Consider the following 17,171-nt stretch of genomic DNA (forward strand, 5'->3'; position numbering starts at 1 on the left):
AATTCTCAAGCAAAAAAACAGAGCAAGGGAAACACTAGCCATTTGGCCAGAGTAAAGTAACAATCCTCTTCACCCACCTCTGAAGTATTTGCAGCAAAGAAACCAAACTGAAACTCCATCCTGCCACTACCAGGCATAAGAAAAAAAGGTTTCAAAACTGAACAGTGTCAGAGACAGACTTAAAATTCAGACAGCAAGACTCCTTTCTTAAAAGTTTCAAAGTAGCAAGCCACCATATTTATATAAATAAGGTAGACATAAAAAAAAAAAATCTAAGTAAACACCTTGCACATAGGAAAAAATTCAATGCATACATGATAAAAAGCAATTGTTCTCCTACGCTAAGGAAAGTCAAAAGTCTTCTTAAAAGCATTCTGACAAACATTTCCTTAAACCAATAAAATACAATTTTGTACCAATCTCCTTGTGCAGAGATGGAGAATTATTATAAACTATTAGCAAACAGAAAGGCTTCCTCATCCTATAGCCTATAACATCTCAAACACCACCTTTATAGAACTGCAAACCCAAACTTCTATCATTTTTATTTATCTTCAAAACATAAATTATATTTCTCTAGACTATACATTTTGGAAAACATTCTTCTACTTCCACATACTTCTCTGTGCTTCTGTAACACCCCCCCCCCCCACCTTAAAATTAACCTCATGCTTATACTATTCTTGACACAGATTCGTATGTATTTCAACATTGGGGCCACTAAATCATTTACAAAGCAGAAAACTTTACATGCTACCTGTAAGGACAAAGTCACTTCACAACTCCGTATTCTATCTCTACATTGGGCAGGAATTTTATTTATTTCTACCTTAAAATGATATAACTGTTTATGAATTTCACAACTATACTTTCTCTAAAAGTAAGCATTAAGAGATTTCAATTTACGTGTCAATTATAAGTTGTTGGGTTTTGCGTTTGGGGTCTTTTAAAAAAGTTAAAAGGGCATACACAGGTTTGCCTTTGAAGAGTTTTAAGCGTTAATTTTTTATCTTTATCGTATAAAGGGAGCACACAAATTTTCCAACTGTTCAATGTCCTGTTATCAATACACTAAACTGTGCACAAATACCAACAATTTTTGTTTACCTAGCGCAGTAGGAAACCACAATATTTGAGAAATTGTTTTGCCTAACAAATTTCAATTGTTAGGAAAATATAAACTAAAGAAAAATATTCACTGTCTGTACCATGTTTTAGCCTTTATCTTTTAAGCACCCAGGAAAAAGCTGCTTTTGGCAAGGTAAGGTTGTGGTACAGATATCGTAATATAGTTTCAAGCCTATCTGTAGAATAAATGATTTTATGTTCCTAAGGCTTCCCGTAAACAGCATTTATACACAGGAAATAAAACTGAAAAGAGATCTCTCAACCCAACTCCTAGGAAAAAACTATCATGTATAGAAAGGGTTAAAAATGCAGCTGCTCTGCAGTATATTTATGGGCACACAGCCCACTTCATTACATCTTTCCTCTTTAGTCCTACTAAGATGCAGTTGAGATGACTTTCTAACCTTTAGCATCTCTTCGTGTATCCCATAATGCCCATAGGAGCTGAAGTAAACGCCATCCTCATCCTCCTGAAGGTCTGCAATGGCGCTGGATGACGAGCCGCTCCCGACATCTGCGTTCATCACAAAATCCTGTGCAAATTGTCTGTAATCAATTTGAAATATACCCTTGAGACATGTTTATGGGGCCAAGAAAAGGAGGCAGGGGTAGGGGGGGGAAGAAGGGGCTGGAAAAAAATGAGGGCTCCAGGCTGCACAGGGGCTTTGACAACAATGGGACCAGCTTTAAGGGTGCACAGCCCCCCTCTGCCGGCTCCTCCAGGCTGCTGCACCACCATTCTCCCTCCATCACCCTCCCGCAGTGACCACTTTCTGCTTTCAACCAGCAAATATCAGCAGTAAAACGTTCGGACTTCATTTCTGTTTTTAAGGAGGAATTATCTGGTTTGCGCTCGCCAGTACAAAAGCTGGTACCACGTGTTTTAGGCTGCGTAACGTGGATTCGGACTCAATACAACAAACAGCGCAAGAACTACAAACCGCAAAACGCTGCGTGACTAGTGGAAGGTAGAAGAAAGCACTTTAAAAAACGGAAGCACTCGGGTAGAAACAAACCAGAGCTTAAAATTCAATTTATTACTTCAATTTCACGCTGCTTGTTTTTCCTCCTCTATGGCCCTACATTCCTAATACTCGCATCCTCTTCTCATTTCTCAAAGAAGTTTTGATGACAAAATACACAAATCAAGGTTTTTATCATGAAAACACTATTAAAAGCTGACAAGCAAACAGCTCCTACTATACCCACAACAAAGTGAAAAAGTAAACGTTCTTCAGCCAGACAATATTCCTCCGAGGGTCTACAGTCCCACACCAGCAGAACTTGCATCCTAGACCTCTCCGAAGCAGCCAAAGCTCACCTTCAACAGGGGTCATACTTTCTTAAACAGGAACTTAGCGTACAGAAGCTGTACGTAACATCTCATTAGCAGTACCCTCCTTACAGAACAACAAAAACAAAAATACTATTTCAGTCCCTGATTAACTAGTTTGGATGGGGAAGAGCAGGTGGTAAGGGGATTCATATTAGAAATTTCTCAATATCAGAAACTTCCTATACATGTTGATGTACAGGTAAGGTCTTATTTTTAATGTCGCTCTTTACCCACGGCAGTTTGCATTTTCCTTACTTTTAGATAAATATCAAAATGACAAAAATTGAAACTTACAAAAAATAGATTCTATGACATACAGTTAAGTGTAATTAGCATTTTGTAAGATCTAAACCCAATTTTACATTTAAAATTATTTAAAATGGATTCAGCCAATAGCTCCTCCAGCCTATGCACGCAACACAAATATCAAACAAACTCTAGAGACAGAGCTGCCCTCCTGTCTTTTTAATCCAAAAAAAAAAAAAAAAAAAGAAGATAAGTAAAAACAAAAGCTGTCATCTCTCAACAGGGGACAGAATTAAAAAAATTCAGGACATACAAGCCATGCTCTTACATCTCTAAGTTACATCAAATGCTAGAGGTGACCTGATTCATAGAACTGTTACCATTTGTGGGGGGAAACAACGTCACGAGGCCTCCAGCTACCTGTCTTTCCTTTGTACACCTTTCAATTCTCCTGATTCTACAAGTCTACTCAGTCTAGCAAACTTGGAAAAAACATTTCCGCAGAAATTATTTTATATGCAACTAGTAAGTGGCCTCATACTATTATGGCTGGGGTCAGAAGGCAAAAATCTCTAAGGAGCTGCATGACTGATCCTGAACAGACAGTCATTAAAAAACTTGAAATACTCACTAAGATGTGGAAAAAGTAAGACCTGCAGTATATAATCATGTTGCAACTGAAAGAAGTTACAGTTACTTAGTCTCCCAAGAAGTCTCTGTAGACAGGTATAGCATGAGAAAGCTCCTGGATCCCCAGAAGTTGAAGTCAGCCAACCAGCATGCCAAATACCAGTATAAATCTACTTCCATGACAGAAAACAATAGAAAAACAGGTTACTGTAGATTAAGGTCCTGTACACTGTTCTTACTCCACATCAGACTTCCAAGCTATCTTTACTTCACAAAGGTTTACCTGAAAGGAAACATGTGTAGATGGTCTCTTTCAGTGAAGTAATCTCCAGCATGAATCACCATCGCCATGAATTACAGCATGTAGACTACTACAACACAATTGGTTCATCTGTCTATAATTTAAAACTGTGCTGCTTCATCAGATCTACATCTGCCTATTTTTGCTGCCAGCCAATCCCTGATAAATTGAAAAGCCTGCATTGACAAAGAAAAATTAAAGGCTCCCTTTTACAACAGCAGATAATTTGATATACTAACCTCAAAAAGAAATCTATATAAGCCTGATCGAAGTTGAGAGAGCTGTGAAGAAATTGCAACTGATTACCTAAAAAGGTTTTCCTTTCTTTTAAATGAAAAAGAAGGGAACAGAAATAGGACGAGAAGACACACAGAAAAAAAACCCAAGTTTTCCAAAACAAAGAGGGATCTGAAGCCAAATACACGTTTCTAGGCTATGTGCTTATTTAGCTTTCGTAAGCGTACTTTGCTCTTTCAATTTGTGCAAGTTTTGTGCCGTTTTTACTAATCATCTACAAAACAAAAGTCAAACCTACAGGCCCAACACAAGTCATGAGTTTTACTCCATAGCTACATTCTACCGCTTCTTTGAATTTCTGTTGGTCTTTAAACATGAACATCTCAAATCACCTAAAACACATCAAATAAAAAAAAAAAAAACAAAACCAAAAATTCAGTTCAAACGCTTACTTCATTTTTTGAAGATCATCTTGTGCTCTAGCCAAGGCTGCTTCTGCAAGTCTTGCTCTGTGTTCTGCACGTTTTAATTGTTCAAGGAGCACCACGGTATCATTTAAACCATTAGAAGGCAAAACAGTCACAGGTTCACAAAGATCTTCTATATCTGATGAAACAGAGAGAAAAAAACCACACCTACCAGTTACATGTTGCTTCACAGCAGCTCATAAACATATGATGTTTTCAGCGTTGCTACTTGTGCCTTTGGATGATTTGTAAAAGTTGTCTGTCTTACAAGAAGCATTACTGAATTTGACGGGACTAACCATAGAACACAATACTACTCAGTAAAAGCTAGTATGCTAGAAGCAAGCTCCACGTTAACAAAGCAAATAAATCCAGAATTCAGGCTTCTTTACGTACCAGCGTTTGATTATTGATAAAAGAGACGTTAGGTTCCTCTATTTTTCCAGTTATGTTATCCTGAGGCCAAAAGGGCTGTTAAGGGTCGTGGTAAAAGGTAAGAAGGTATATACATTTTTTTCTTAATAATTAGACAGTAACTCTTAATTTTCAAACCAATACCTTGGTCTTTTATAAAGCTTGTGAACACACAAAAGAGCATAAGCAGAATGAATCTAGATGAAACATTGCTTTTTAACTACCAAAACTCAGACTCAGCACTACGTCCCATTCACCTCTTGCTAAATTCAGCTGATGATTTCAACAGATGTCAGTGGATAACAAAATGGTGCTACTGTGGTTTTGGATATAGTAAGAAGTTACTGCCGGCTTATTGGGCAAAAGACTTCATTTTAAAAAAAACAAAAAACATTTACCTATTCCTTTTAATCATGGAAGACTGACTATTTGGCCCATGGGACTGAAACAAAGCACAGATACTTAAAATAAGATTTCAAAGGTTCAGATGACACTCACAACCCTTTAGCAACTGCAACGGCACCTCAAAGCATCTCAAAAAGTCTATAGCTTGGGCAAAGAGCACACACTGGGCAAGAGCTGATACAGCGAAACGTGAAATCCCTGAAGTAACCAACCGATGTCCTCTACCACACATTATCTCTGCTATCGTGCAGCAGGGCTCACGTAAAGGGCAAAACTGCAACCCAGACTGTACAGGGAAAAAAAATCCACAAGTCCTAAATACCTTACAGTTTAGGTGAAAGAAAGGTGTACAATCAAGTGCAAAATAGGAAGAGAGTGGAAGGATCACGGGCAGCAAAAATTTCAAAACTCAAACTGAATTCTCTCAAAACCACCTGATGAACTGTCATGAGAGAGAACCTAAGGCTGCTTGTACTGAGCGCTAGAACCACTAAGGAAGCAGAACTCTTCAGCGTAACTGTAGTACCTTACGCTTTGTTGGTCCAAAATGCAACCTGTATAAAAGACGGAGATATTTTCAACAAAGCAAATTACTCGATCCTTTCTTATAGCATACACGAATACATCTGATTTTAAATACCTATATTTAGAAGCTTTAAAAGCTTCATAAATCTTGCGATAAAGCTTGAGTGCCTCTTTGATCTGCTTAATTATTACATACAGCTATAAAAATCTCAGTCATTAAAAACTAACATGTAACGTGGTAAAAATTTCAGAGTGTGACTTCAGCTAGTACGTGGACTTTCTCATGTACCTAAGTCAACTGAATAGCGACGATGCTTCATGTGACACGAACTCTGCCAATACCACATTTGCCCCACAACACAGTACAGTCATACTGAAATGTATTTGTTTACCAAACTGAAGTAGGAGGTCATCTTCTAGCTCTGGTTTCAAATATTCCTCTCCTTCCCAAGGCAGCGGGCTGCTGAGAGAACTCAAATATGCTCTTGTTGGTTTCTAGACAGAAGAAGAGCATGTAAGCTAAGTTTCTTTGAAAACACCAGCCCTTCAATTTCATTTAAGAAAATAAAGCAAATATCTATTCTCCCACCCATTAAAATAAACAGGGTATTATTAAAGTAGCTTTGTAGCAAAGGCTGAGAAAGATACTACTGCAAAGCATGACTAGCGAGAACAGCAACGAAATGAAATTGTGGCTTCCAACCTGGCTCTGACAACAAGTACTTACCTTAGCATAACTGACACTACAACCACGGTGACCGGAGCATAGCATAAAACTACACCTCTGAGCTAGTCTGGGTCCCAAAGCTCAGAAAGCTACAGGATCAAGGAATTCAGTACAAGCAGTAAAGCACAGCAGATTGACAGACATCGAAGGATACTTAGAGGATTACACTGCTATCAGGAACCAAGTTTACTCAGGTGTTTGTGTCAGACCCATAGCTTACAACAGGGCTAATCAATAAAGCCAAGATACTGATCATGCCAAATGTTTTTACACAAACAGCGCTGTAGGGACAAACGTCAGAAATGCTATATTGTCTCCGGTTTGCATCTGGCCAGTTAATACTTTGTCAAGAAAGGAGAGGTCAGATACTGGACTTCAGGTTTTCCATTTCTGTGTTTACTCTGCGTAGCTAGTTATGCCTTGAATAACTATTTGAGGATTTAAATAAATATTTGAAGATTTAAGTAAAAAATGCTTAATTACATAACATGGTATTAAGTCTACACAAACTTCAAAGCACGTTCTTTGGTTGTTCCTTAAAAGTCACAGAATACACAAAACATACCCATACCTAAATTAAAACTGCAGGTTCCTATCAACTGTCCCGTTTCTGCTATCATTTTAGCAGAGACTAATTTTAGGTTCTGCGATGTAAGGGACCAGGTGTTGTCCTTACTAACAGCGCAGTGGGGGTCTGGCCAGCTCACAACCCCAGGAAAGACTCTTTTGCACCAACACGCAAGCGAGGACTGAGAAACTTCAGTTATCAAGAAGCGAATTCATTTCTGGAGCGCGACAGCAGAGTCAAAGGCCAAGATGAATTTACAAAACAACGTGATACTACATAGCACCGGCTTTCTACAAGTCTGAACATCCTCTTCTGGAAACAATAAAATTCACATTAAATAAATGTTTTAAAATAAAAACAACTCCACATCTAAATAAACCAATCAATAGCTGTTTTAATTCCTGTAATTTCTTATTTCTAGAAGCAGAAAATTTCATACAGTTATTAAAGAAGGGCAAATTGAAAACACAGCATCTTGATTTTCCATTCTTCAGACATAGATTACAGAAGTAGTATGTGGCACACCTACCTTAAATCTAACAAAGTTTATTAGTTTAATGTATCCATAAAAATCAAGTCCTGGAAAGACAGAAAGGAGAAAAAAAAAAAAGAAAAAAAGAGACCTTGCATTACAGAAAACCCACAAGCATTTTACAATGATATGAATACTAATTACTTGTTCAATTGGCCAGCTTCCCCTGGCGGTATACATTATTATCTAGTGCAGTCTTCCTATCTTAAGTCTTCCATTTACATTTTTCTTCTCTTTAGGACTAAACCAGGAAATTCCCACCCTCAGGACAAATATATTTGCTGCAAATTAAGAATGGAAAATGGCCTATGAACAAGGATTTCATTCATTTGGCAAGCAAGTACATCAGGACAGCCACATTTATCTCCTACTAGCTACCTTGCTGATATTTTCAATGTTGTGCTGCTTTATTCATAATTTTAGCTTTCCATTTAATAAAATACAAATTGATCCTACTCATCAAGATTACACACCAATATTGATTTAAAACTGCCACCTTGCTCAAAAATAACAGTAGTTTAAATAGAATTACGTACTCTTGTCAAGAATGGTGAGGACATTGCATTTCCATTGGATTTTATACAGAAAACAGACCAGAGCTTACAATTTTACGTGCAGATTTCTAAATGCTTCGTGTGGTTCCCATCCCCCTATCTCTCCCTCCTTTTTAGAGCACACTCTTAAAATTGCGTTTCTCCAAGACTGTCTCCCCTTCCCCTGCTTTCCAGTTTTCCTCTACATGCAGTAAGATGTGGATTTCAGGCTCAGTAGTTCAGCACTTATCTAACTCTTCCAAAGCCACCCCCACTCCACATACATCCTCCTATATGCACCTTCCTTCAGTCACCATCTTGATCTAAATAGATAGCAGCTTCAAGTGAAAGCCAACCTCACGCTTCAACTGGAAAGAATGAAACAGACATCGAGGGGTATACCTTCCTACGATCACCTCAGGGAACATAAGCCAAGATTGCAAACAGCCCCTTAAAAGACACCAGCAGTACAGCCCAGTTACTTGACCTTTTGGTAGGTACGTCCACTTGGGTCTCTGCTAAGCTCCTGAGCCCAAAATCAGTATCGCTAGTCAGGCCAGAGCTCCCAATCGATCAGGTAAATAGCTCTTACTCCAGCACGCAGTGGGCTGGCTCAGGTCGATCAAGTAGGCAGTGGGGACTCAGCACAAGCCAGCAGAGATCAATCTTACTTTTGTTACTAGTCAAGAGCTTTACCAACAGATAAAGCATCAGGGAAATAGCCAGCATAAAGGTAACATATAAGCATTTTCCTACAATAGCTTATCTTGTTCAATCTTTGAATCTTCAGCTACAACAAGGAAATCAGTTAGAAACAAACTAATCTTTGCAATTTATTTTAAACGAGATGCTAACATGCAGAAGGAAATGACAAGTCGTGAAAAAAAGACTTACCATGTTTCTTGATCACATCACAAACATTAAACTGATGCTCTGTTTTGCAGTGGGAGAATACACCTTCGGCAGAACTAAACAACCTGTAAATAACGAATTATTAAACATGCAGCATTAACACATAAGTTGTTAATGCTCTTTATATTTTATGCATTTCATATGCTCTGTTCTGACCTGCTAGGCAACGTGTTCAGAACACATCATTTTTGCCTTTGAGAAAGGATGAACAGACACCTGCTTGCTCGCATACCTCACAAAGAAGCTTCTACCTTGTTTGCAAAACATTTTGCAACAAAAGGTAATAAACGTAAAAATTTTGTTTGACAAAACCACGAACCCTGTTAACTTTCAAAAACTCCCTGAGAGCAAAGACAGCATTAAACCCGCAATCTAAGAACCACGCATACGTGAGGTGAGCTGGCCAGCTAGATCTGCTGCACCGAAATAAAAATCTCATCTATTTACTGACGATGGGAGAAGATGACAGAAAGAATTCAAGGGAGAAGCTGCCATACTGCTTCAGGGTGAGGAGAGAGGAATCACCCGCTTTCCCCATTACTCCCTCCTGTAGTCTGGATTTCGCAGACCCTTAGCTCTAGAGAGGCCGTACGTAAGTTCAACAAGCTACAGAGCACTGTTACAAACTACGTATTGCTTATTTTTCTGACGTGGCCGCCTCCCGCCGGCAGAGTTTGGGCGCTCGCCCCCCAACTCCCCTTCTGCCAGGGCCTCCGCGGGTACGACCGCGCCTCAGGAGGCCCCTCGGCCGGGCGGGGGGAAGCACAGCGCGGCCCTCGGGGCTCCCCCCGCCGCCCCACCTGTCGCAGAAGAGGCAGCGAGTCCGCAGGCCCTCGGCGGCGGCGCCTTCCTCCTCCTCCTCCTCCTCCTCCTCCCAGGCCTCCTCGCCGTCGGACAGCTCGGGCATCTCCTCCTCGGCGGGCGGCCCGCCGGCCCCTGCGGAGCAGAGAGCAGGGGACCGTTACTGAGCGGAGGGAGGGAGTAGGGAAAGAAGAGAGGAAGAGGAGGGAGAGGGAGGAGGAAGAGCCAGAGAGACCCACCTGCGGGAGCGGCTCCCGCCGCCCGGGAAGCCATGGCCCCGCCACCGCCCCACGTGTGTCGCTTCCGGGCGGGCGCCCCGCCCCGCCGGCAAACGTCAGCGCGCAGGGGGGCGGGCTGAGGGGGTTAGCGCGCCCCCTGGCGGGGTCCTCCGGTCACGGGGAACGGCGTCGCTCGACCGTTGTTTTTCAAACGCGCGGGAGCGGCGCCGGCGCCATCTTGTGGGGGTCCGAGCTGTGGAGCGGGGGGGGAGGCAGCAGCGTCCCCGTCCGCTCTGCTTCCACCTGCCCGCCCCTCGCCGAGGCAGCCTGGGCTGTTAATGCGTGGTAGCCTCACAGAAGGGAAAAGCAGGCAGGTGGATAAAGGGTCACACCCTCAGCCAGCCTAAAATGTGAGAGATTACGGCTGCGTGGAGGTGGGATCGTACTCTGCGCGCTTGGCAGGTGGCTGGCAGCCGGGTTTCTCTTTCCTACAAATAGCGCTGCTGCGATGGGAGAGTTAAAGGAAATAACACGTGCATATCAGCTTTTAAACAAAGTTTAGCAGCAGACTTTTATAACCGAGGGCCTCATTCAAACGCAGAAGTTAAAAAGCGGTTTAAAAAACATTACATAGAAAAACAAAGCTCGAGGGTCATCACCTGAAGAAGATAGCATTTGACATTCTAGGTAGGTTACCGAACCGCCTTTGTTTTCTCTCTTCATTTTCAGCCTGACAGAAACACGCATCTCTTCAGAACCAAATGGTGCCTTTCCACTGGTTCACATGGTGCTCCTAAGTAGGACGTGGTGGAGGAAGTGTCAAAGCTAGAATTTTTCCAATTTGTACCCTCAAAGTGATAAATTCACATCTGTGCTACTACAAATATCTCCAAAACCAATGAAATTACTGTTTCGCCTTGAACCTGACTACCTTCTATAGTTGCAAGAGCAGAGGCATGCTGTGCATCCTATTGGCACTGGTCTGAATCAGATGGCCAAATACTGTTATTTGTGTGGTGTCTCATAACCGAACAAGGGTACAGTCTATTTCCTAACATGACACACTTAAGAAATCTCCTATATCTCATCACTGCTGTTAGACAACTGCACCTCCTCAGGCATCATACATGGATTTATATATGTCAAATTAATAAAACAAATGATCTAGCCTTGCAAAAAGCTGTAGTCATTTTTAAATAACATCTTGTACTTTTTGATCAAATCAGATATTTGTGAGTAGGTTACAAATAATTCTTTTTTCTTTACCCATTCAGTTAGGAATGTTAGGGTGCCTCTGCCTTGGCACTTCAGTTCAGGAGATCCAACGTGTCCTTTAAAAGCTGATTTGCCAAACTCCCCTACTTCCCATGCTTTGGTCCACATCGCAGTGTGGTCTCACAACACATCGGATGGGTTCCTTTTTCAAATGAAACTATCAGACTGCTCCAGGACTGCAGGTCATAGGACCAAACTACAGCTGCTAGCCCAAAGTTAAAATCTTGAAGCATCCAAGTACCGGGTTTTCGGCACCAAATGTTTTGCTACACTTGCTGTACCACACTATTTGCCAGGGCAGACATGGCAATAGTCTCCTCTCTTTTCATCTCCAATCTTGTTTTTCATAAGAAGCTATTCTACCTAATATTTATTTTACAAAGGTTTAACCTGCAACAGCACTCAATCTCATTATGTAGCACTCGGCATAAGCGAAGGTACCAAGTGCTGGTTAGTACATGATACTTAATTGTTGCTCAACAGAGGGACCGCCAGCATTTTTATCGTTGCAGTTTTTGGTCATTTGCAGAGGGGTGGAACCAAGGGTCAGATTCTAGTCTCATTTTTAGAGTGCAAATTCGGTGGTCTTTGCTGAATAGAAAAATACAGAGATTTTAACTGATTGGTAAGAAAAAAAAAACCAGGGGGGTGCAGAATTCAAGAAGGAAACCTGAAAGTCTGAATTTACTTGTCCGGATTACGATCTCTGATTTCTAATCTGTACTTGTAAATCTGTCCTATGTAGCTTAATTTTCCCTTTCGCTTACCCTCCTATCTCTCAAAGCTAACAAAGAAGGTTTTTAAGTATGGTACTAATTAAACAGATTAGGCTTGCCTAGTTATAGGCAAATCCAAAGGGACTTGAAAAATGTAAATACAGAAACTGGTTTTAGATAAGACCAGAATGACAGGTTTGAAAAAGGATCCAAGAGCTACTAAATCAGACTCCTTCACAAATTGTGTTTTGTGTTTTGTTTTTAAATTCCATATCCCTTCAGAATTACTTCTGTAGGTATAACAAGTTAACACCGATTCTGCAAATGCTACTTAGTGGTGTAAACCAATGTTTCTCGTGGAATTTTTTTTCCTTACACAGTGACTCAGTATTACTCATTGAACTAGAATTAGTGCAAAATGCTGGCAAAATACTGCATACCCTTAGTGTGCGGAAGAAATCTAGGCAAGTCAGATGCTTCTACCTTATTCTTCTAAAGTAGGGTCTGATCCCATGAAAGAAACAGAAGTGACGCAGAATGATAAAACATACTTTTCTTCTACTCTTGATCAAGCAGCTAATCGCAGAAATAGATTTAACAGCCGCTGCTCTGTCAGTAGCGCCGGGGCTGATAGCAGCAAAAGCAGAAACAGCAGCTTCTTTATGTTTTACTGAAATTCTCCCCCACCAAAGGGGCAAGGGGTCACTGATTGCATAGTCTTTGCTCCATTGCACACCCTCAGCTATTGTTGAGTCCACTCGGAGAGCAATGGACCGAATGTGCCGTACAGCCTTGTAACCAAATCTTCTCTTTTATTATTGCTTGAATTAAGATTCTCAATAAATGTAAAGCACCTGTTCATTTGGGTCAGTGTATATAACGTGTTGGGTGAAGACTGTATGAAATCCTTGCAGAAGTGTATAACTTACACCGGTACCCCTTGAAATATGATCATCTTTGTTACAATCTCCTAATCCTTGTAAAGGGATTTGCATGGTACAGGAAGATTTACAATGTAATGGATTACTATTTCATAATCCGGGCCAAGGGGAAGAAACTTCAAATATTTACAATTTTTTACTGCATTTCAAACTTTTTTCCAGATCTGGAAGCTCAACACTGGGGAGGCTGTTAGAGGGTGTTTGCACACAAAATATAGTATCAATATATCGCTTGCGGGCTTTGTTTCATCTGGATTTCCAAGCATGTGTAGCTTTATCCCCTACCTGCGTCACTCCTTTGTGACCACAGTGCTTGACATTATTCAAAAGCAAAGAAAGTACGTTAATAGAAATTGTGTAGGAGACAAATGAAACATTTTTGAGCAAACTATTATTACATGGCTATTACTTTACTCTGTGTAAAATATATTAGAAAAAAAGAGAGAGGAAATGTTTTTAAATTAATATTAAGAAACAAAATTATTTCTTAGTCAGTCGTGTAGTCAGAGTTACATTTTTTCAATTTTAACCACTCAGGGTTGCCAGCAGAACAGACAACTGCACGGAAGCGTGAAACTCAACACAATTTTTCAAAAGTGTTTTCTATCTAGAAAGTCCAAACTGTCTGAAATTTTACACTACACTCCTTGGATACTAAACCCAGCCTGCTACATTTAAGTGCCAAGGATGACACCCCCAAAAGCACAGAGTATGATCGCAAACACTCTCTTACGCTCAGTCCTCCCACCCCAGTTTGTTGCATTTTTTATTAAATTAATGAAGCAAACTCTTTATAGCAAGCAGCCTAAAAGCAGACAGTGGCTTTTTCATTAAGTCTTTCAAATGTGCAGCAATCTTAAGGAGGTTCTCGCAAAGCTGTCGCTTCCCAACATCACACAGCAATGAAGAGCGTAGCTGCAGCAGTAGTAGGTGCAACGGGAAGAGGTACAGAAACCTCACGTTTTGCAGAAGGGCATCACTGCAAGTAAAACATCATTAATGCCAGTGGTGATCTTACACCTTTATTACACTCTCAGCTGAAGGGTGAATTTAGACTCTGTTAAAATAATTAAGAGCTTGGAAAGATTTAAATGAAACATAAATCAGAAAATTTGAGTGCCTGTTAGTATACAGAAGGGACAAGCTGTAGACAAAAAATACTTTTTATTCCTATCACCAGGTAAAATGGGTGATATTGAAAGCAGAATAGCTAATCTGAATTTACCTGTTCAGTCAGTTTAAAAGTTTCCTAAGATGATGGCCATATTCCCCTTAATATAATTCTGAACTAAGATAACCGACTGAGATATTTTTCATCTAGGCAAAGCCCAGGGGATCCTGTGCAGGGCTCACCCTGAAGGTAGGGCTAGGTTTAAGCTTGAGAGAGAAAGCAAGCCTAGATCTGCAGCTGAAGTGGGGCTGGAAGGGGCTGCCTAAAGGAAAGTGAGGGCTGCAAAACAATTTTTTCATCTGGACAGGGGCAGGTTTGGTTTGGGTTTTTTTTTTTTATTTGGGGATTTTGGTTTGGTTTGGGGATTTTGGTTGATTTTGTTTTGTTTTTAACAAAAGCTCACCCTGGAACTCGGGTTAGGGTTACGTTACAAAGTATGGGACTCAGTGTGTTACACAGATAATTTTTCGTCCCCTCCATTCTTTGTCTATTTTCCCTGCTTTAACATTAAAGCAGCATTTCTCAACCTGTCAGAAAGGCAAAGGAAATACAAATATCACATTCTCCCCCATTTTCTTGCATCGGATCAGCAAACTGATTACATGGGCTGTTTTGTTTCCTCTGATGATCAGTCTCTATCAGACAAGCTAGTTAAACCAGTGCACTTCAGTGCTACTCAGTCAGCAGCTTTGAGGAATGGCAAATAGCAGGAATGTACAGCCAGAAACGTAGCACTGTTGGTACACATACTGTGAGTGACCATTTTCAATGAAGGATTGAGCAAAACCAGTGTCTGCAATTAGGGCAGGTCTACAGTGTAGAAAAAGGAGGGATACTACCTTGAGATAAAATATACTTATGCACCTACAGAAGTGCCTCCATAAAATGTGCATTGTGCAGCAGCTTGAGGAACGCGGGACAATTTCAGGTGCTACAGACCACTGAGATCCGACTGAGAGAACTCCAATCAGATAACGTTAACAACAAAAAAAAATGCTCAGAGGCTTAGAAAATCGCTGATCTTCAGAGATACTTTCACTGTTGATGTCCAAAAGGTAAATGCAGATAAAAGTACTCGTAAGCATCTTAAGGGTAAACCAGCGTTCACAGAGAAAGCATCTGTAAGTAATTCAGACTTGTCTATCTGTTAATAACTGCGTTTCCACAGGGAAAAAATATCTGGACTTAGAATAAATGACTGTAAAGATAAACTACAAAATAAATCCTATCCCCATTTGAAGTAAAATGAAGTGTTTACCTTAGACCACGTCTAAGGTACATGAAACACACAGGAAAATATATGATCTCTATGAATTCACAGTAAGAAAACAAGTGAGGACAGGCAGCATTCAGATCAGCTAACAGGTCGAACTAACGGAACTCTGAGGGCTGTGGGTTAAAAACAAACTCGCAAAAGCAAATATTTGGCACATAATGTTTTTTTAAATATCTACAAGATATTTAGTGTCACAACAGCGGATGTTAAGCATTTAGCAAACTGGACGTAAATAGCTAGATGAGTTACTTTGAAACAAAAGCCCTTCTTGTGAGGGGCTGAGCATCTGAGAACATTAAGTCTGCCAGAGCCAGCTCTGCTCTGTGTTCATGAGGAGTAACGGACAGCGGAGACTTGAAGTGTGCCAGAAAAAAGAAGGATTGAATTGTTTGAGTTCGAAATACCAATATCGTAGCTGAAGAAAAATTTAGAAATCATAAATGAAAAGAGCATTAGTACATGTTTTCGTAGCTATTTAAGGAATCCAGTGCTTAGCGCCCAGATTTCCAAGGGCTTGATAAGAACGTTTTTAAGAGCAGAACTGAAATGCAAGTAGAGAAAGAGTGTGAAATTTTGGAGAGTACAGGGTAATAGAGACCAACAGAAGACAGTCATACTTCTCATATCTGCAGCGTAATGATTTACCTTGGGTGCGTTAGATCACAGCCCAGACCAGGCTCTCCATTTTGATGGATGTAACAAAAATACAAGTATTTCTTTGTTCAGGTCCACTTTCCCTAAGTTGTGACTGCCCCAGCAGAATGAGGAACAGTATTGATGATCATGAGCAGACAAAAACAAGGTAGAAGCCAGAGAAAGAGATAAAAATCAGAAAATAGAATCAGGCATGGGACCACATCCATCGACACGGCTTTTCTTGCAAAATCATTTTTACTTTTCCAACAAAGATGGAAGGGAGCACCCATCACGTTGCATTTTTCTAAAATAAATGTCATAGTTAACTGGGATGAATTCCGTTAGTTGCTTGCAGCGAAGGATGTACTATTTTACTTTTGGTTTTGTATCTAGAAAACTGGAGAGACTTCTACAATGATTTTGACAACACACAGATTGGGAATGTTTCAGGAGTTGAAGGTTTCAAAAGATTTATTGCAACAGTTCAGTTAAATCTTTGTAGAGGATCTGTAAACATGGGATTTCTTCTTGTTATTAGTAATGAAAGGATAGTTACTATCTCTTGCTGTAAAATTCTCATGAAAACGCTTTGCAGGGGAAGATACCGGACAGCTTAGGAAAATTATTTTCTCAGAGATGATCTAGCTACCCCAAAGGCTTCTCCCAGAGTTCTAAAGAATGTAGGAAGGAGGAAAAAAAATGACTTACACTGCACAAATAATGTAAGTAAACAATAGCAAAATGTAAATGTGCAATCAAACAATTTTTAAAGCAGGTAAACTAAACTATCTACTGTGAATCGAACAAGAAGTCATTAAGTAACATTAGGCTAGTGTTTCAATTTTTGTGCCAGCTTGTTACAAGTTCTCTGGGTTTAGCTTTTTTGTTGACAGATTTTTGCCTCATTTTCAGTTCATTTCACTGAAGAAAACTAACATAAAAATGGAAATATCCTTCAGTAAAACTGCAAATTCTCCTGATAAATATTAATTCCCGCTTCTTTAAAAGGTGCTTGTTTGAGGTATTATGAGTAGTAGCTATGTGTGTTAAATCTCCCATTCTTTGTACCAGCTTCTTTAAAAAAAAAATAAATAAATCGGCCAATGAAAAGTGCCTAGACCGACGCTGTCTCCCTCGGTTAATCCAAGGCCAGTAGAGGGATAATTTGATTAAACT

At 40.2% G+C, this 17,171-nt stretch overlaps 1 protein-coding gene across 2 annotated transcripts in view; it reads right to left on the bottom strand.

Moving 5' to 3' along the window:
* PRMT3 (protein arginine methyltransferase 3) overlaps positions 1-10,083 on the bottom strand; it is a 68,637-nt gene extending 58,554 nt beyond the window's left edge. For both annotated transcript variants that reach the window (XM_052810979.1, XM_052810978.1), the window contains exons 1-7: positions 10,002-10,083; positions 9,762-9,897; positions 8,944-9,026; positions 7,514-7,563; positions 6,082-6,184; positions 4,331-4,484; positions 1,533-1,674 (exon numbers count right to left, since the gene is read on the bottom strand). In XM_052810979.1, coding sequence (XP_052666939.1) covers positions 1,533-1,674; positions 4,331-4,484; positions 6,082-6,184; positions 7,514-7,563; positions 8,944-9,026; positions 9,762-9,897; positions 10,002-10,035 — 702 coding nt within the window. In that variant the 5' untranslated portion in view covers positions 10,036-10,083. The remainder of the gene's footprint in view (positions 1-1,532; positions 1,675-4,330; positions 4,485-6,081; positions 6,185-7,513; positions 7,564-8,943; positions 9,027-9,761; positions 9,898-10,001) is intronic.
* Between the last annotated feature and the right edge of the window lie 7,088 nt (positions 10,084-17,171).

The sequence above is a fragment of the Harpia harpyja genome, chromosome 16 (assembly GCF_026419915.1).
Source record: "Harpia harpyja isolate bHarHar1 chromosome 16, bHarHar1 primary haplotype, whole genome shotgun sequence".
Taxonomy (NCBI): Eukaryota; Metazoa; Chordata; class Aves; order Accipitriformes; family Accipitridae; genus Harpia; species Harpia harpyja.